At 45.7% G+C, this 16,203-nt stretch overlaps 1 protein-coding gene across 1 annotated transcript in view; it reads right to left on the bottom strand.

Annotated features, from left to right (window-relative positions):
- The window catches only part of MAN1C1 (mannosidase alpha class 1C member 1), a 227,143-nt gene extending 216,614 nt beyond the window's left edge, over window positions 1-10,529 (bottom strand). The window contains exon 1 of the mRNA XM_070764245.1: window positions 9,833-10,529. Within this exon, the coding sequence (XP_070620346.1) occupies window positions 9,833-10,345 (513 nt within the window). The 5' untranslated portion in view covers window positions 10,346-10,529. The remainder of the gene's footprint in view (window positions 1-9,832) is intronic.
- Window positions 10,530-16,203: the final 5,674 nt, after the last annotated feature.

The raw sequence follows: 16,203 nt of genomic DNA, 5'->3' as shown, positions 1-16,203 counted from the left end.
AAGTTGAGGCCAAAATGACATTTGTTTTTTACAAAACCCGTGGAACAACTTTTTGCTATCTGTAAAGGTCCCCCCTGGTTGCCATGGCACCAGCAGAAGAGTGTACCTGTCCTTTAGTTTAGAGCAGAGGTCCACAAACCTGGCAACTTTAAGACTTGTTGACTTCAATTCCCAGAATTCTTCCATCTACAGCAGGGTTCCCAAATTTGACAACTTTAAGCCTTGTGGACTTCAACATGAAGTCCACAAGTCTTAAAGTTGCCAGGTTTGAAGACCTCTGATCTACAGAGAATTCCACTCATCAATGAATAATCTCCTCCCTATAATACAACTTGCATCTACTCGTCACTTCACCACCAGTAATGGAATTCCATTTACAGCAGAGGTCCCCAAACTTGATAACTTTAAGATTTATGGACTTCAATTCCCAGAATTCTCCAGCCAGCTATGATATGCTGGCTGGCGAATTCTGGGAGTTGAAGTCCATAAGTCCTAAAGTTGTCAAGTTTGGGGACCCTTTGTTTAGAGCTATTAATAATAATAATTAATAATAATTTATTAGATTTGTATGCCGCCCCTCTCCGCAGACTCGGGGCGGCTCACAACAATAATAATAACAATGTGACAATGTAACAAGTCTAATATTTAAAAGAAAGCATCTAAAAACCTATCATTTAAAAACCATACAACACAAGCATACCATACATAAAACTATAGTAACTCTTAAGTTGCTTTTCTCCACAAATTGGGGCTTCTTGGTTGATGTCCCAGAAGAGCTAGAGAATTGGCTTCTCCGGGTCCCGTCGACCAAACAATGTCATTTGGCAGGCCCCAGGGGAAGAGCCTTCTCTGTGGTGGCCCCGGCCCTCTGGAATCAACTCCCCCCGGAGATTAGAGCACTCCCCACCCTCCTTGTCTTTCGCAAATTACTCAAGACCCACCTATATCACCAGGCATGGGGTAACTGAGAGACTTCCCTCAGGCTTTTATACTTTATGTTTGGTATGTATGTGTTGTATGGTTTTAATTGATGGGGTTTTATATATTTTTTCTTTAATATTAGATTTGTATCACAGTTATATTGTTTTTATTGTTGTTGTGAGCCGCCCCGAGTCTTCGGAGAGGGGCGGCATACAAATCTAATAAATTATTATTATTATTATTATTATTATTATTATTATTATTATTATTATTATATTCTCTGACTATGGATTTCAGAGTCCATACACTGCATTGAAAAAAAAAACTTTTATATAACAGTATATCTTGACCTTGACACATTAGAAAGTTGTTGAGATGGAGAAACATCAGCTTATAAAATAGGGGTGGATTCACCTGCCAGAGTCAACCTGGAGCTGCATATTCTTGGCAGACCACTCTGCCCTCTGAAGGCTACAAACAACCCCAGATTAATAATTCACTGACCTCCAACTAAGGGGTCATAACCTATAACTTGGCTTTCCCTCTTTTTCATGAAGAACATAAGAACATAAGAAGAGCCCTGCTGAATCAGGCCAAAGCCCATCGAGTCCAGCATTCTGCGTCACACAGTGGCCCACCAAGTGTCCATGGGGATCTTGAGCAGAAAGAGAAGGCAAGACCCTCCCTTTCCCTTGACCCCCAACAAATGGTACTAGATTGTAGATTGTTTTTTCACTTGTTGTGAGCCGCCCCGAGTCTGCGGAGAGGGGCGGCATACAAATCTAAATAATAAATAAATAAATAAATAAACTCAAGGGAATCCTGCCTGCCTCAACCAACATAGAGGCGGTACATGGACATCCGTTTCAATAACCACCTATGATACATGGTACTCAATGGTACTGCCTCAAGCAAAATAGAGGTAGAACTTGGACATCCATTTCAATAACCACTGATACACTTGGCATCCATGAATCTGTCTAATCCTGCCTTGAAGCTATCCAGGCTGACAGCTGTCACGACCTCTTCTGGAAGTGAATTCCATAAACCAAGGACCCTCTGGGTGAAGAAATGTTTCCCTTGATTTGTCCTCGCTTTCTTACTTATGAGTTTTAGGGAGGGCCCCCTTGTCCTAGTATTGTGTGATAGAGAAAGGAATTTTTCTCTATCCACCTTTTCTATCCCATGCATGATTTTATGCACTTCGATCAAGTCACCCCTTAAACGCCGTCTTTCAAGGCTGAAGAGACCAAGGTCATACTAACAACAGGTTGCAAAGGGAGTAGGAATTAATTGGAGAAAAGAGATCAGTTTGGAGACAAAAAAATGGAGTAGAGAATTCAGGTGATCCATATGTCAACCTGGGTGCAATCCAATCTGAATTTCAGGGACCATTCAGGATTTTTACCCTATCAATTCCAATTATTATATTCAACTTCAGTCCCCTGGGTCTCAAATCGTATCTCCATTGCCACTCCAGTGAAATTTCAATCTCTAAAATGTTTTTTTCTTTACCGTCCCACCTAAGGTTCCTTTTTTTACATCAATTTTGCCTTATTTCATCCACTTAACAGGTTTTGGGGGTTTTTTAAATGTATTTTTTAAATAAAACATCCATACAAGAAGTAACAATGTGCTCAATGCTCAAAGTGCCAACCAACAAATATCATTCATACCCCTTCACCAAGATGGGGGCATATTTTCTATATACCGTATTAACTTAAGAGCAATACCGGTATATCTATTTACATATTATAAAGTAATTCTAATTTATTCTTTGTACTGAACTCTACTGGTCTAATGAATTCTAATGGTCTCGATTCTACTACCCACATATCCTCTTATCTCGTTCAGTTCCCGCTGATTAATTTCACTCGCTGAATTCATCCTCTTGTCCATAGTCTCAACCATGTATCGATACCAATTTTGTATTGTCCATTTTGTCGCATTCTTCCAGCCTAGGACTATTACTGCCTGAGCGCTTTCTATCACTGCTTCTTTTATTTCTCTAAATTAGAAACATAGAAACATAGAAGTCTGACAGCAGAAAAAGACCTCAAGGTCCATCTAGTCTGCCCTTATACTATTTTCTCTATTTTATCTTAGGATAGATCTATGTTTATCCCAGGCATGTTTAAATTCAGTTACTGTGGATTTATCTACCACGTCTGCTGGAAGTTTGTTCCAAGGATCTACTACTCTTTCAGTAAAATAATATTTTCTCATGTAGCTTTTGATCTTTCCCCCAACTATCTTCAGATTGTGTCCCCTTGTTCTTGTGTTCACTTTCCTATTAAAAACACTTCCCTCCTGGACCTTATTTAACTCTTTATTTAAATGTTTCGATCATGTCCCCCCTTTTCCTTCTGTCCTCCAGACTATACAGATGGAGTTCATGAAGTCTTTCCTGATACGTTTTATGCTTAAGACCTTCCACCATTCTTGTAGCCCGTCTTTGGACCCATTCAATTTTGTCAATATCTTTTTGGAGGTGAGGTCTCCAGAACTGAACACAGTATTCCAAATGGGGTCTCACCAGCGCTCTATATAGCGGGATCATAATCTCCCTCTTCCTGCTTGTTATACCTCTAGCGATGCAGCCAAGCATCCTACTTGCTTTCTCCCATCTCATTCCTTTTGACTAATGCCGCCATTTCCTTTGTAATTGTCCATCCTATATTAACATCCTATTAGTGTCCTCTTGCACTTCTTTCCAAAATTTCTTCACTACCGGGCATTCCCAAATCATATGCATAAACACCCCCTTATCTTGACATCGGTGCCAACAAGTATTCTTAACCACTTGTGGACTTCTACTCCCAGAATTCTTTTTTTAAAAAATAGGTTTTTATTTATAAAATACAGACATAAACAGTAAGACAAACGAAACACTAAAAAGAAAAAAAAGATTTGGACAGTTTTGTGAAGTGCCTTCGTTACAATTCTAATAGTGTTTCTTTTCTATTACACAGAACATACCTACATCATATAGATAAAATCTAGGTAATGACCTTAATTAGGTATATCTATCTTTTTTTCCCTTTTATGTCTCTAAAACTCTGATCTTTATTCCCCAAATTTCCTGTCACTTATTAACTCTCTTGTTCTCCCGCCCCCTCCCTTCTTCCTAGCCAGAATTCTTCAGCCAGCAAAGTTGGAGACCCCTAGTTCTACAACAGAGATTTTCAAATTTGGCAACTTTAAAATTATGCTAGCTGGAGAACTCTGGGAGTTGAAGTCCACAAGTCTTAAAGTTGCCAAGTTTGAAGACCTCTGCTCTACAGAAAACAGGAAAAATGTTCAAGAGCTGTGCTTTGCAAATGGGACATCAAGCGAAAAGTGAGGAATATTTTATTTATTATTTATTATTTATTTATTATTTTATTATTTCAATTTCTAAGCCACTCTTCTCTGGAGACTCAGGTTGGCTTACGACATAAAGATAATACATAAGATAAACAGTAGAAATCAAAACTGAGCCACTATAAAACTAAATCCATTATACATACTAAAATCTAATGTAACAAACCTAAAACCCCACGTCATTAAAACCCTTCAATCACATTCATCCTCTATCTGTAGAAACAGCCATGGCAGAAGCACAGGTAAAAATAAAAGTTCAGCTATAGAAGAAGGCTGTTTGAAAAGCCAGAAAGTAAAGGGAAAGAAGGAAACACAAGTAACAGTTACCAGGAGCAATTTTTGCAGAGGGTAAATCAAAAGAAAGAAAGGCAATTACATTGATACTCTTACGTGTCTTTAGTTTAGGGCTAGTGAGCCAACCTGCAAAATGCAAATGTTGCATCCTGTTCCAGTTCAGTCTCTGGTCAAACCAGTTTTGAATTTTTCAGTATTGTTTCAAAAAACAAACAGGCACCAACCCCCCCCCCCAGAAAAAGCAGGCACCAACCCCCCCCCCCCCCCCAGAAAAAGACAGTCACCTGTTTCCCCAGAAAAGGTGACTCAGAGAAGGATACAGTATTATTATTATTATTATTATTATTATTATTATTATTATTATTAATTAGATTTGTTTGCCGCCCCTCTCCACAGACTCGGGGTGGCTCACAGCAGTGATAAAACAGTATACAATGACAAATCTAATATTAAGTCTAAAATAACAATTTTACATTAAAAACCTAAAAAAAACCTTATATAAAACATTCCATACATAAAACTACATAGGCAAGGGGAGATGTCTCAGTTCCCCCATGCCTGACGGCAGAGGTGGGTTTTAAGAAGTTTACGAAAGGCAAGGAGGGTGGGGGCAGTCCTGATCTCCGGGGGGAGAGCTAGTTCCAGAGGGTTGGGGCCGCCACAGAGCAGGCTCTTCCCCTGGGTCCTGCCAGATGACATTGTTTAGTCGACGGGACCAGGAGAAGGCCAACTCTGTGGGACCTAACCGGCCGCTAGGATTCGTGCGGCAGAAGGTGGTCTCGCAGATATTCTGGTAGGAATCTTAAGAATGTTTGTTACAAGATGTATAAAGTTTGGGATAGCAACTGCCAAACTACCAGTATGCCTGCTCTGGATCTTAATGATGCTTTTGGTCCCAAACCTCTGGAAGGCATCAGGCTGCATATTCCTGTTCTACTGTATCACGTTCAAATCTTTAGAAAGCAATTGTGCATGCAAGAAAAACCCAAGATTAAAGACTAAACTAAGGAGGCACGGAAAGGGCCAGAAAACTAGAAAAGGCCCTGGCATTGACACCTCGGCCCACACCTTAGATAAAACACTAACAGGACAAAACGACACTAAAATTTATCAATACTGTATATGTTAGAAACTTTATTTATTTATTTATTTATTTATTTATTTTGTCCAATACACAATGAGGGTTTTAGTGGGTATATATCTATATACACATAGTAAAATACATGATGAAGGTTATAGAGGAGATACTCATAGTAAAATATATCTAAGAAAGAATAGAAAAGAAGATATAGTAATAGAACATATCAATGAAAGAATAGAAGAAGAGATATAGGAATAGAAGAAAGGTATAGGAGATATATTATGTTGAACGTTTTTGGCCCAGGCGATCGTGGGATCTTTGACAATGTCCTCTAACTGACAGGTTAGAGCAGTGTTTCCCAACCTTGGCAACTTGAAGATATTTGGACTTCAACTCCCAGAATTCCCCAGCCAGCATTTTGCCAGCACACACATGCACGTTGGAGCTGAGCTGTGGCACCTGTGCCATAGGTTCGCCCTCACTGATATAGGCAGTGCTAAACAAGACCTACTGGAAGTTAAGTGAATCTGGCTCCCCTGTTGGCTTAGGTTGTCGGAAAGTTACAAAAAGGGATCACATGAACCCGAGACACTGCAACCCATCTTAAATATATGAGCCAGTTGCATTTTGACCCCTGTTTTAAATTTTTATTTATTTATTTATTTATTTATTTATTTATTTATTTATTTATTTTATTTTATTTTATTTTATTTTATTTTATTTTATTTTATTTTATTTTATTTATTTATTTATTAAATTTGTATGCCGCCCCTCTCCATAGACTCAGGGCAGCTCACAGCAATATTTTGGTTTGATGATCAAATTTTGATCCTGGGGTGAAAAACAATCAATGGTCATGAAAAATAATGATCGTGTCACTTTTCTCAGTATGGCTGTTAACTGAGAAAAAGTCACTAAATGAGTGAATGTTGTAAGTTGAGGAATGGTAGCCAAACCCTATTCACAAAGCAAGCTCAATATGGAAGAATGACAACAGGCAGGCACACTTTCAAGATATTGTGGGTTTGGTTCCTGACCACAATTAAGCAAACAACACATTGAAGAAAGTCTGACCAAGCTTTTATGGTTTCCCAAAGCATATAAATGCTGTACGCCAATCGCATTAGGCTTTTTAAAAAGTACATAACTTAATTTTTTAAAAAATACTTTTTCACTAAAAAAATACTAATCATCACCTAAGCCAGTGTTTCTCAACCTTGGCACCTTGAAGATATCTGGACTTCAACTCCCAGAATTCCCCAGCCAGCATTTGCTGGCTGGGGAATTCTGGGAGTTGAAGTCCAGATATCTTCAAGGTGCCACGGTTGGGAAACACTGACCTAAGCCAGTGATGGCAAAACTTTTTTTTGCTTGGGTACCAAAAGGGTTTGTGCAATAGTGCGTGCAGATGTGCCCACACCCATAATGCAATCCCCCCGTGCCTGCGTGCACGCACACACACTGTGTTGACCCCCAAATCCCCCCCATGTATGCATGCAGGGCTCACTTCCGCAGGCTACAGGAAAGCCTCCACTGCCTGTGGATGGCGAAAAATTAGCCTAATGGGCAGCGGTGGGCTACAAGCCGGAACCTTAAATTGTGCTCGCCACCGGGGCTCGTAAGTTCTTGCAGGATTCCAGCGCGATTTTGCTGCTGCACCAGGCTGTGGAGGCAGCAAAAATGCGCACAGAGCCACAAGTGCGCCCGTGTTTCAGCATGCGCGGAAGCACAAAAATGTCGCCAAAACACAGGCGCACCTGTGGTTCTGTGCTCATTTTTGCTTCCCCCATAGGTGCAGCAGCGAAATCGCGCTAGCACTGCAAGAACTTACGAGCCGCGGTGGCGAGAGCAATTTAGTGTCCTGGCTCGTAGCTCACCGCTGCTAATGGACCCGCTGGAGGTTCGGAAACAAAATACGGTAGGCCCATTGGGCCATTTTTGCCTTCCCCAGGCTTTAGGAGGCTTTCCTAAAGCCGGGGAAGGCGAAAATGGCCTTCCCCTGCTCTCTGGAAGGCTGAAAATAGCTGGTCAGGGCACAGATGAAAGCTGGAGCTGACATAGGGCAACGCCTTGTGCGCCCTCAGATATGGTTCCGCATGCCACCTGTGGCACACATAACATAGGTTCACCTTCAAACAAGTTGTAATCTTTTGCCTGTGGAGAGTCTTGTAAAAAAAAACACCATAATGACATATTTGCAGAGAGCAGTAAAACTGAGGTATGCTTGTACTTCAAAAGCACTTTGCCAACCACTTCAAAATGTCAACAGTTACAGGTGATAACTCTAAATTGTATGCTCAGGACAACCGGAATACAGAAAAGAAGGACACGCCAAGTATCCACAACATAGATTGCATGTGGAAACAATTATTGTGCCTATCCAAATACCCATTAAGGGTATATTTAGCCTGTATCACACACATTAATTACTAAAATCCCAGCGTACATACTTATCCTCAGTTGCAAGCTATATTCTGCCGTCCCAATAATTTCCACTTGGATTTAGGAGGCAGAAAGAAAACTATTACATAGAAGCATTTTTTTGGGGGGGGGGGAGATTAGGAGGTTTTTGGGCAAGACTTTTAAAGGAAGGGCTTTCAAAGAAACTGTCTTATTTTTATTTTAGAAAATTCTATGGAGATTTATCTAAACGATATAAACATCTACTTGCAACTCTCTTCCCATCTTATTATATTCAGCATTATATTCAGAAATGTATTGTTATCTAGTTTAATTTTAGCTTTAGTTTTAGTTTAGTTTGAGAAGGACATAGCTTCCCAAAGAAAACTAATTAATAATCGAATGGAAACTAAAAGTAGTGATTGGTTATTAAAATGACCAAAATTGCTGTTTTATATAAAATTGTTTGTGATTCAATATAAGTTAAAATTTGCACATTTGGAGAGTTCTTTTTAAAAGCAGACAATTGCAACCATGGAAGCTACCCTGTCTTCTCCGCATATTACACATTTTTTGAAATCTGATGGATATTTGACAAAATTTAAGGAAGTGAGAACCTCGGGCACCATAATTCCTAATTTAAGTGCATACTTGGTAACTATGCTTTATGTTAAACAATATTGTATTGTTTTATAATTATATTGTTGTAAGCTACCCTGAGTCCTAAGGTATTGGGCGGGAAAGAAAGAAAGAAAGAAAGAGGGAGAGAGAGAAAGAAAGAGGGAGGGAAGAAAGGAAGGAAAGAAAGAGGGAGGGAAGGAAGGAAGGAAAGAGGAAGGGAGAGAAGGAAGGGAGGAAGGAGGAAGCAAGGAAGGAAAGAAGGAAGGGAGGGAGGGAGGGAGGAAGGAAGGGAGGGAGGAAGTAGGGAGGGAGGGAGGAAGTAGGGAGGGAGGAAGCGAGGAAGTAGGAAGGGAGGAAGTAGGAAGGAAGGAAGAAGGGAGGGAGGGAGGGAGGAAGATCAATCAATCACATTTTATTTCCTTACCCAAAGAACCAAGGCAACAACAACAAAATCAATTAAGCAAGCCAAGATGCATTTGCAGCAGAATGCATTTGGACAAGCCACCCCACCAGGAGCTGTCCTTTCTCCAAATTAATTCTGAACTTATTTAAAGATCAGGGAAAAACACCATCCTGTCAGAACCCACCGAAAAGAGCCAAAGAGGGGGGAAAGGTTTTTTGGCAAAAGCCCTGGAGGAGAATAACTGTGGTAGCCGATTCAATCCCGGGCCAGGGTTGTTGTTTTTTTGTTTTCTTTAATAAATGCCTCAAACTGACATTTCCACATTGGTGGGAAACCCCCCCCCTCATTTACCAACCCAAATAAACGCGCGTGGAAGGGAACTGCCGCCCATTAAAGCCCCCTTCAAGGCCTCCCTCCACGCGTCCGTTCTTCCACCCACACACTCGCACCACAGGTGTGAGGGGAAGGCCAAGTGGCGCTTCTTGCTCCGCGAGCCAAAGCGCCGGCCTCTTCCCTCATAAACTAGGCAGGGCGGGCGGCCTCGGCGGGCGGCTCTGCTGAGGGGGCGAGCGGGGAAAGGAGCCAAGCGCCCCGCCGCTTCGCCGCCTCCGCTCCGAACTTCCCGGCCAAAGGCGCGGCGGGGCTGGTGAGAGGCGGCCGGACGCCCGAGAGGCCCGTCTGAGGTGCCGTGAGGGGAAAAGGGCGGGAGGGAGAGAGGGGGATGGAAGGGCCGGGCCGCCCCGACTCACCTCACGGATCTTCAGCCGGCGGACGCCGGTGTCGGGCTCCTCGGTGCCGTCCCTCTCGCCGCCCAGCACTGGGTGGCGGAGGCGCTGCCGGAACGCCGCGTAGTCGAAGCGGAACGGGGCGCGCGTCTGCTGCAACGGGGGGGCCGAGGCGCCCTGCTCGGCGGGCGGGAGGCGCGGCGGCCGGGTCCGTCTGGAGGCCGGCTCCGAGTGCGGGAGGTCGGCAGGGTCCCGGAGGTGGCGAGAGGGCGGCGGGGCGGCGGGCTGGCTGGCGCTGGCGGGCAGGTGGCGGGGGGCCGGGCCGGGTCCCGGCGGCGGGCTGCGGGGGGCTTCCAGCTCGGCCCCGGCGTGGCGGGGCAGGAAGAGCCGCTTGACGCGCGAGGAGTCGGGCAGCAAGAAGAGGGCGCCGAAGCAGAGCGTGAGCAGGCCCGAGAGGAAGAGCAGGAAAAGGAACTTCTGCGGCAGACGCAGCGCCGACGGCGGCCAGCCCGGCCACTTCCGCGGCAGCAGCAGCATGGGGGAGCCCCGCGAGAGCCGGCCAAGGGGGCACCACCCTCCGGCCGCCAGGCAGCACCACGCGCCCCCGGGCGAGGCGGACGGCCGAGCCTGACGAAAAACCGCTTGGCTCGGCCGCGCCCGGCAACTGGAGTTCCCGGCAGTGGCTAATTTGAAAGCTTGACGCGCGTCGTCTCCCGGTCGTCTGAACGGCTCCGGTCAAAAAGAGCGGCAGAAGTTGCAGGCGCCCCGCAGAAGCGGCTCCGTCGACTGATGGAGAAGTTGCCGAGTTGTGGGACGAGATGCTCGGCGGGCCAGGCAGGGCGGGGAGGGGCCAGTCCTCCTCCTCCTCCACGCCGTCCCCTCCCTCCGCTGTGCAGGCACTTCGCTCCTCGTCAGGCCACCGGAATTCCCTTCCCGGCCCGGAATCGACAGCCGTCCAGCATCGGAGGGTGAGGGTGCGCGGTGACCCCGGCCGGGTAGAGGCAGGACAGGGGGTCCGGAGGGGGGAGCGGATGGTCTCCCTCCGCCTTATCCGCCTCGCCCGTCCCCCGCCGCTGCTAACGGGCCCCGGGGGAGCTGCTCTCCGGCCGCTCGGGGCTCAGAGCCGGCTGGGCGTCGGGTTCATGATGCAGCATTTCTGGAGGCAGGAAGGAAGAGCCGGAGCCGCTCGCTCAGTGCCAGCAGTCGGGGCGCCCCGCGCGCTCCCCCGCCGCCCGACCTCTTTCCCGGCCGCGCCGGCCTCCGCCTCTCGTTCTCTGTCCCTCCAGCCACGTCGGGCCGGGTCCCCCACTCGGACTCACCCCCAGCTCTGTCCGGCCCCCAGCGGCATCCTCGTGGCTTGGCCCGGCGGTCAGCAGCCGGCTCTTTCGGGAGAAGCCGAGCATTCGCCGCCTCCTCCCGCCGGCCGAAGGGGAGGCGCCACCCAGGCGCGGGAGGAGGAGGAAGAGGCGAGCCACGCAGGGCGACACGCGGGAGCGTTCAGCGGCGGTGGCTCCGATCCCACCGGCCTCTCGGGAAGGGAAGCATCCCCGCCGTCGCTCGGCCCGGGGCCAGATTCGCCGGCCGATCCCCCCGCAAGGCCGGGTGTTTTGCTTCGGTTCTTCCCCGATCAGCGGCTTCCCGACTTGGGTGGCTCCTCCTCCGCCGCGGAGAAGACTCGGCTCCCAACTTTTTCCCCTGCCTCGCTCATGGCTCTCTTCAATGGGCCCGTTCTCGCCGGACTCCGCCCTCGGGAGGTGGAGCTTCGTGCCGCGGGGGGGAGAGAGGGAGGCGGGGCTCTAGCGTCGGCCCCGCCTCCGCCCGTTTTTTGTTTACCAGAGGGGCCGGCGAGACGGCGATGGGCTCTCGGAGGCGGCGTTCTGATTGGCTGGGCGTGCTGCGGCTGGTTGGAAAAGGAGAAAGCGGGGAGGGGAGGTGGGTGGCGCGGGGAGAGATGCTTGGAGGGCTGCGGTGGGGGGGGGGAAGGCGAGGTGGGTTTTAACGCGTGGATGGAGAGTCTCTCTCTTCCCCCCCAAGCCACGTGACTCTTCCAAAAAACCAGCATCGCTGCTCTTGAATGTGTCTTACGTTACATAAGCCTCTCGGTTTCCCCCAACACTTTGGAACTACGACTCCCAGAATCCCCAGGTGTTGGTCGTCCAGCTCAGTGTTTCCCAACCTTGGCAACTTGAAGATATTTGGACTTCAACTCCCAGAATTCCCCAGCCAGCGAATGCTGGGAGTTGAAGTCCAAATATCTTCAAGTTGCCAAGGTTGGGAAACACTAAGCTAGCTTGAGAAAGGCCTTCGGAACACATTGTTGTTGTTATTATTATTGTTGTTATTATTATTATATAATAAATTATCGTCATATGTATGCCCATACAACAAAATTCACATGAGGCCTAAAGACCAGTCCCAACATACATAGAAGATTGATGGCAGAAAAAGACCTCCTGGTCCATCTACTCTATTCGGAGTCCACACATCTTAAAACTTCCTAAGGATGAGCAATACTGATCTCGACATTAACCTCAGTGTTTATAACACAGCCATATCTACTGGCATGGGAGCTGTTGCCCTAGCTCAGGGGTAGGCAAAGTTGGCTCTTCAATGACATGTGGACTTCAATTCCCAGAATTCCTGAGCTAGCATGATTGGCTCAGGAATTCTGGGAGTTGAAGTCCACAAGTCATAGAAGTGCCAACTTTGCCTACCCCTGCCCTAGCTCAACTCCAACTTGCAGGCCGGCTGATTTTTGTGGGATGTGGGAGGGTGTTTGTACCCTCCCCTGACTTCAGGGAAGCCTTTGGACCTGGGGAGGGCAAAACACGAGCCTACTGGGCCCACCAGAGCTTGGGAACCAGAGGGCCTCCAGGGGGCAGGGGACGCTGTTTTCACCCTCCCCAGGCCTTGAATTATGGGTGTGAGCACTCATGTATGCCCACGGTCTTTCGGCACCCAAGGAAAAAAAAGTTCACCATCATTGCCCTAGTGTTTAAGGCAGGGATCTCTAACCTTGGCTGCTTTAAGACTTGTGGACTTCAACTCCCAGAATTCCCCAGCCAGCTATGTTGCCTGAGGAATTCTGGGAGCTGAAGTCCACAAGTCTAAAAGTAGCCAAAGTTGCACAGTCTTGGCCTAAGGCATGCCTAGACCTCAGTCTCACAGCTTCTAACCTGACACCTTAGGCCAGTGTTTCCCAACCTTGGCAACTTGAAGATATTTGGACTTCAATTCCCAGAATTCCCCAGCCAGCGGAAGCTGGCTGGGGAATTCTGGGAGTTGAAGTCCATAGAAACATAGAAGTCTGACGGCAGAAAAAGACCTCATGGTCCATCTAGTCTGCCCTTATACTATATTTTATCTTAGGATGGATATATGTTTATCCCAGGCATGTTTAAATTCAGTTACTGTGGATTTATCTACCACGTCTGCTGGAAGTTTGTTCCAAGGATCTACTACTCTTTCAGTAAAATAATATTTTCTCATGTTGCTTTTGATCTTTCCCCCAACTAACTTCAGATTGTGTCCCCTTGTTCTTGTGTTCACTTTCCTATTAAAAACACTTCCCTCCTGGACCTTATTTAACCCTTTAATATATTTAAATGTTTCGATCATGTCCCCCCTTTCCCTTCTGTCCTCCAGACTATACAGATGGAGTTCATGAAGTCTTTCCTGATACGTTTTATGCTTAAGACCTTCCACCATTCTTGTAGCCCGACTTTGGTCCAAATATCTTCAAGTTGCCAAGGTTGGGAAACACTGCCTTAGGCCTTACATGTTACTGTCTCCCTGTTATACCTTTGGTAGTTGCATATTTGAAACTAGCCAAAAAGGAAAGAAATGAAACAACATTTGCTCACCTTTTTCTGTTCGAGGGCATATTTCTTCAAGGAGAATAAATCACCAACTAGAATCCAGAGAGAAAGCTTCTCCTAATGAACTGCAGCTGCCTTGAAGCTTGTAAATCATTAAAATATCTGCCTTGCACTTCTCCCAATGACTTAATGGACACAACCATTTCCCAAATATGCCCATGTTACTCCAACACTCTGCAGTCTGCATTGGTTGCCGATCAGTTTCCGGTCACAATTCAAAGTGCTGGTTATGACCTATAAAGCCCTTCATGGCACCGGACCAGATTATCTACGAGACCGCCTTCTGCCGCATGAATCCCAGCGACCAGTTAGGTCCCACAGAGTTGGTCTTCTCTGGGTCCCGCCGACTAAACAATGCCGTCTGGTGGGACCCAGGGGGAGAGCCTTCTCTGTGGCGGCCCCGACCCTCTGGAATCAGCTCCCCCCAGAGATTAGGATTGCCCCCACCCTCCTTGCCTTTCGTAAACTCCTCAAAACCCATCTTTGTCGTCAAACTTGGGGGAACTGAGACATCTTCCCCTGCCTATGTAGTTCTAGTGCATGATATGACTGTATGTATGTTTTTATTTACTGGGGTTTTTTAGATTTTTATATGTATAATTGCTATTTTAGATTTTAATTATTAGATTTGCCTCTATGTACCGTTTTTATCACTGTTGTGAGCCGCCCCTAGTCTGCGGAGAGGGGCGGCATACAAATCTAATAAATACAAATACAACCATACAGTTTTCCTAATGACAGCTCCAAACAGGGCTTCTTCCTGGATGTTTTTCCAGCCCCTAATAAACAATTAGAGCCTGCAGCTTTTCCCTAAAATCTGTCCAACTAGTTTGACTATGGTAATCCAAACCGATATAACTACAGGTAGTCCTTGACCTATGATCACAATTGAGATGAGAATTTCTGTTACTAAAAAAAAGTGGTTAAGCAAGCTGCACCCAATTTTACAACATCGTTTGCAGTGGTTGTTAAGTGAATCACCGCAGTTGTTAAGGGAAAAGAAAGCCTGACTTGCCAGAAGTCAACTGGGAAGGTTGCACGTGGTAATCATGTGTTGCCAGGACAGAATTTAGAATTGAGGATTGAGAATTTAGAATCTCCAAGACCGCCTTCTGCCGCACGAATCCCAGCAACCGATTAGGTCCCACAGAATTGGCCTTCTCTGAGTCCTGTCGACCAAACAATGTCGGCTGGCGGGACCCAGGGGAAGAGCCTTCTCTGTGGCAGCCCCGACCCTCTGTAACTAACTCCCCCCAGAGGTCAGAGTTGCCCCACCCTCCTCGCCTTTCGTAAGCTCCTTCTGTGGTCAGGCATGGGGGAATTGAGATATTCCCTTCCCCCTAGGCCTATAAAATTTATGCATGGTATGTCTGTGTGTATGTTTGGTTTCTTAAATAAGGGTCTTTTAAATTAATTTAAATATTAGATTTGTTACATATTGTTTCATTATTGTTGTTAGCCGCCCCATGTCTACGGAGAGGGGCGGCATACAAATCAAATAAAATAAATAAAATAAAATAAAACAAAATAAAACAATAAATAAAATAAAATCATTAAATAAATAAATAAATAAATAGCCTTCTCTGTGGCGGTCCCGGCCCTCTGGAATCAACTCCCTCCAGAGATTCGAACAGACCCCACCCTCCTCGCCTTCCGTAAAATGCCACCCTTGTCGCTAGGCATGGGGATAATTACCACCTTCTCCCCCAAATCTAATAAATAATAATAATAGTAATAATAATAATTATTATTATTAATATTATTATTATTATTATGTTTTCGGCCTTACTGTATGATGGATTAGGTTGGATGTGTATGATTGTATAGTTAGGGGTTTCATTATGTTATTAATGTCTTTAAAATTGATTTAACTTCTACTATTAGATTTGTAATGTATTGTATCACTATTATGTTGTGAGCTGCCCCGAGTCTTCGGAGAGGGGCGGCATAAAAATCTAATAAACTATAACTAGAAACTAGAATTTAGAATTTAGAATATTTAGAATTTTGAAATTAGAAATTAGAATTTAGAATTGAAAAGGTCGAGTGTGATTGGACACACAAGGAATTTGCTGCTGGTGCATATGCTCCTAGCGTACATAAAGGTACTGTATTTTTCAGACCATAAGACACACCTGAGTATAAGATGCAGCTTAGTTTTGGGGGAGGAAAATAGGGGAACAGTTTACCTGCCAGGTATTCATCTGGCTAGCATCCTTAGACTGGTCAGCTTCAGCACATTATTTTATCCCATGCTTAGGGCTAGGGGGGGAAAAAACTTTTTCAGAGGGAATATCAATGACAACAAGCCTGCGAAGACTTAGGGCTGGAAAACAACTTCGGAGTAGCAATGAAAACAAGCCTGCAAGCCGGGAAGATCATTAGCACTTAGTTAAGGCTGGGGGCAAAAACCTTCAAAAAAGCTACATTCGGAGTATAAGATACACCCAAATTTTCAGTCTCTTTTTGGGGGGGTGGGGGGGTTGTGCATCTTATACTTTGAAAAATACAGTACAG

Source organism: Erythrolamprus reginae, chromosome 11 (assembly GCF_031021105.1).
Source record: "Erythrolamprus reginae isolate rEryReg1 chromosome 11, rEryReg1.hap1, whole genome shotgun sequence".
In the NCBI taxonomy this organism is placed as follows: Eukaryota; Metazoa; Chordata; class Lepidosauria; order Squamata; family Dipsadidae; genus Erythrolamprus; species Erythrolamprus reginae.
The sequence above is the reverse complement of the archived record's forward strand: the minus strand, read 5'-3'. Positions and strand labels throughout refer to the sequence as shown.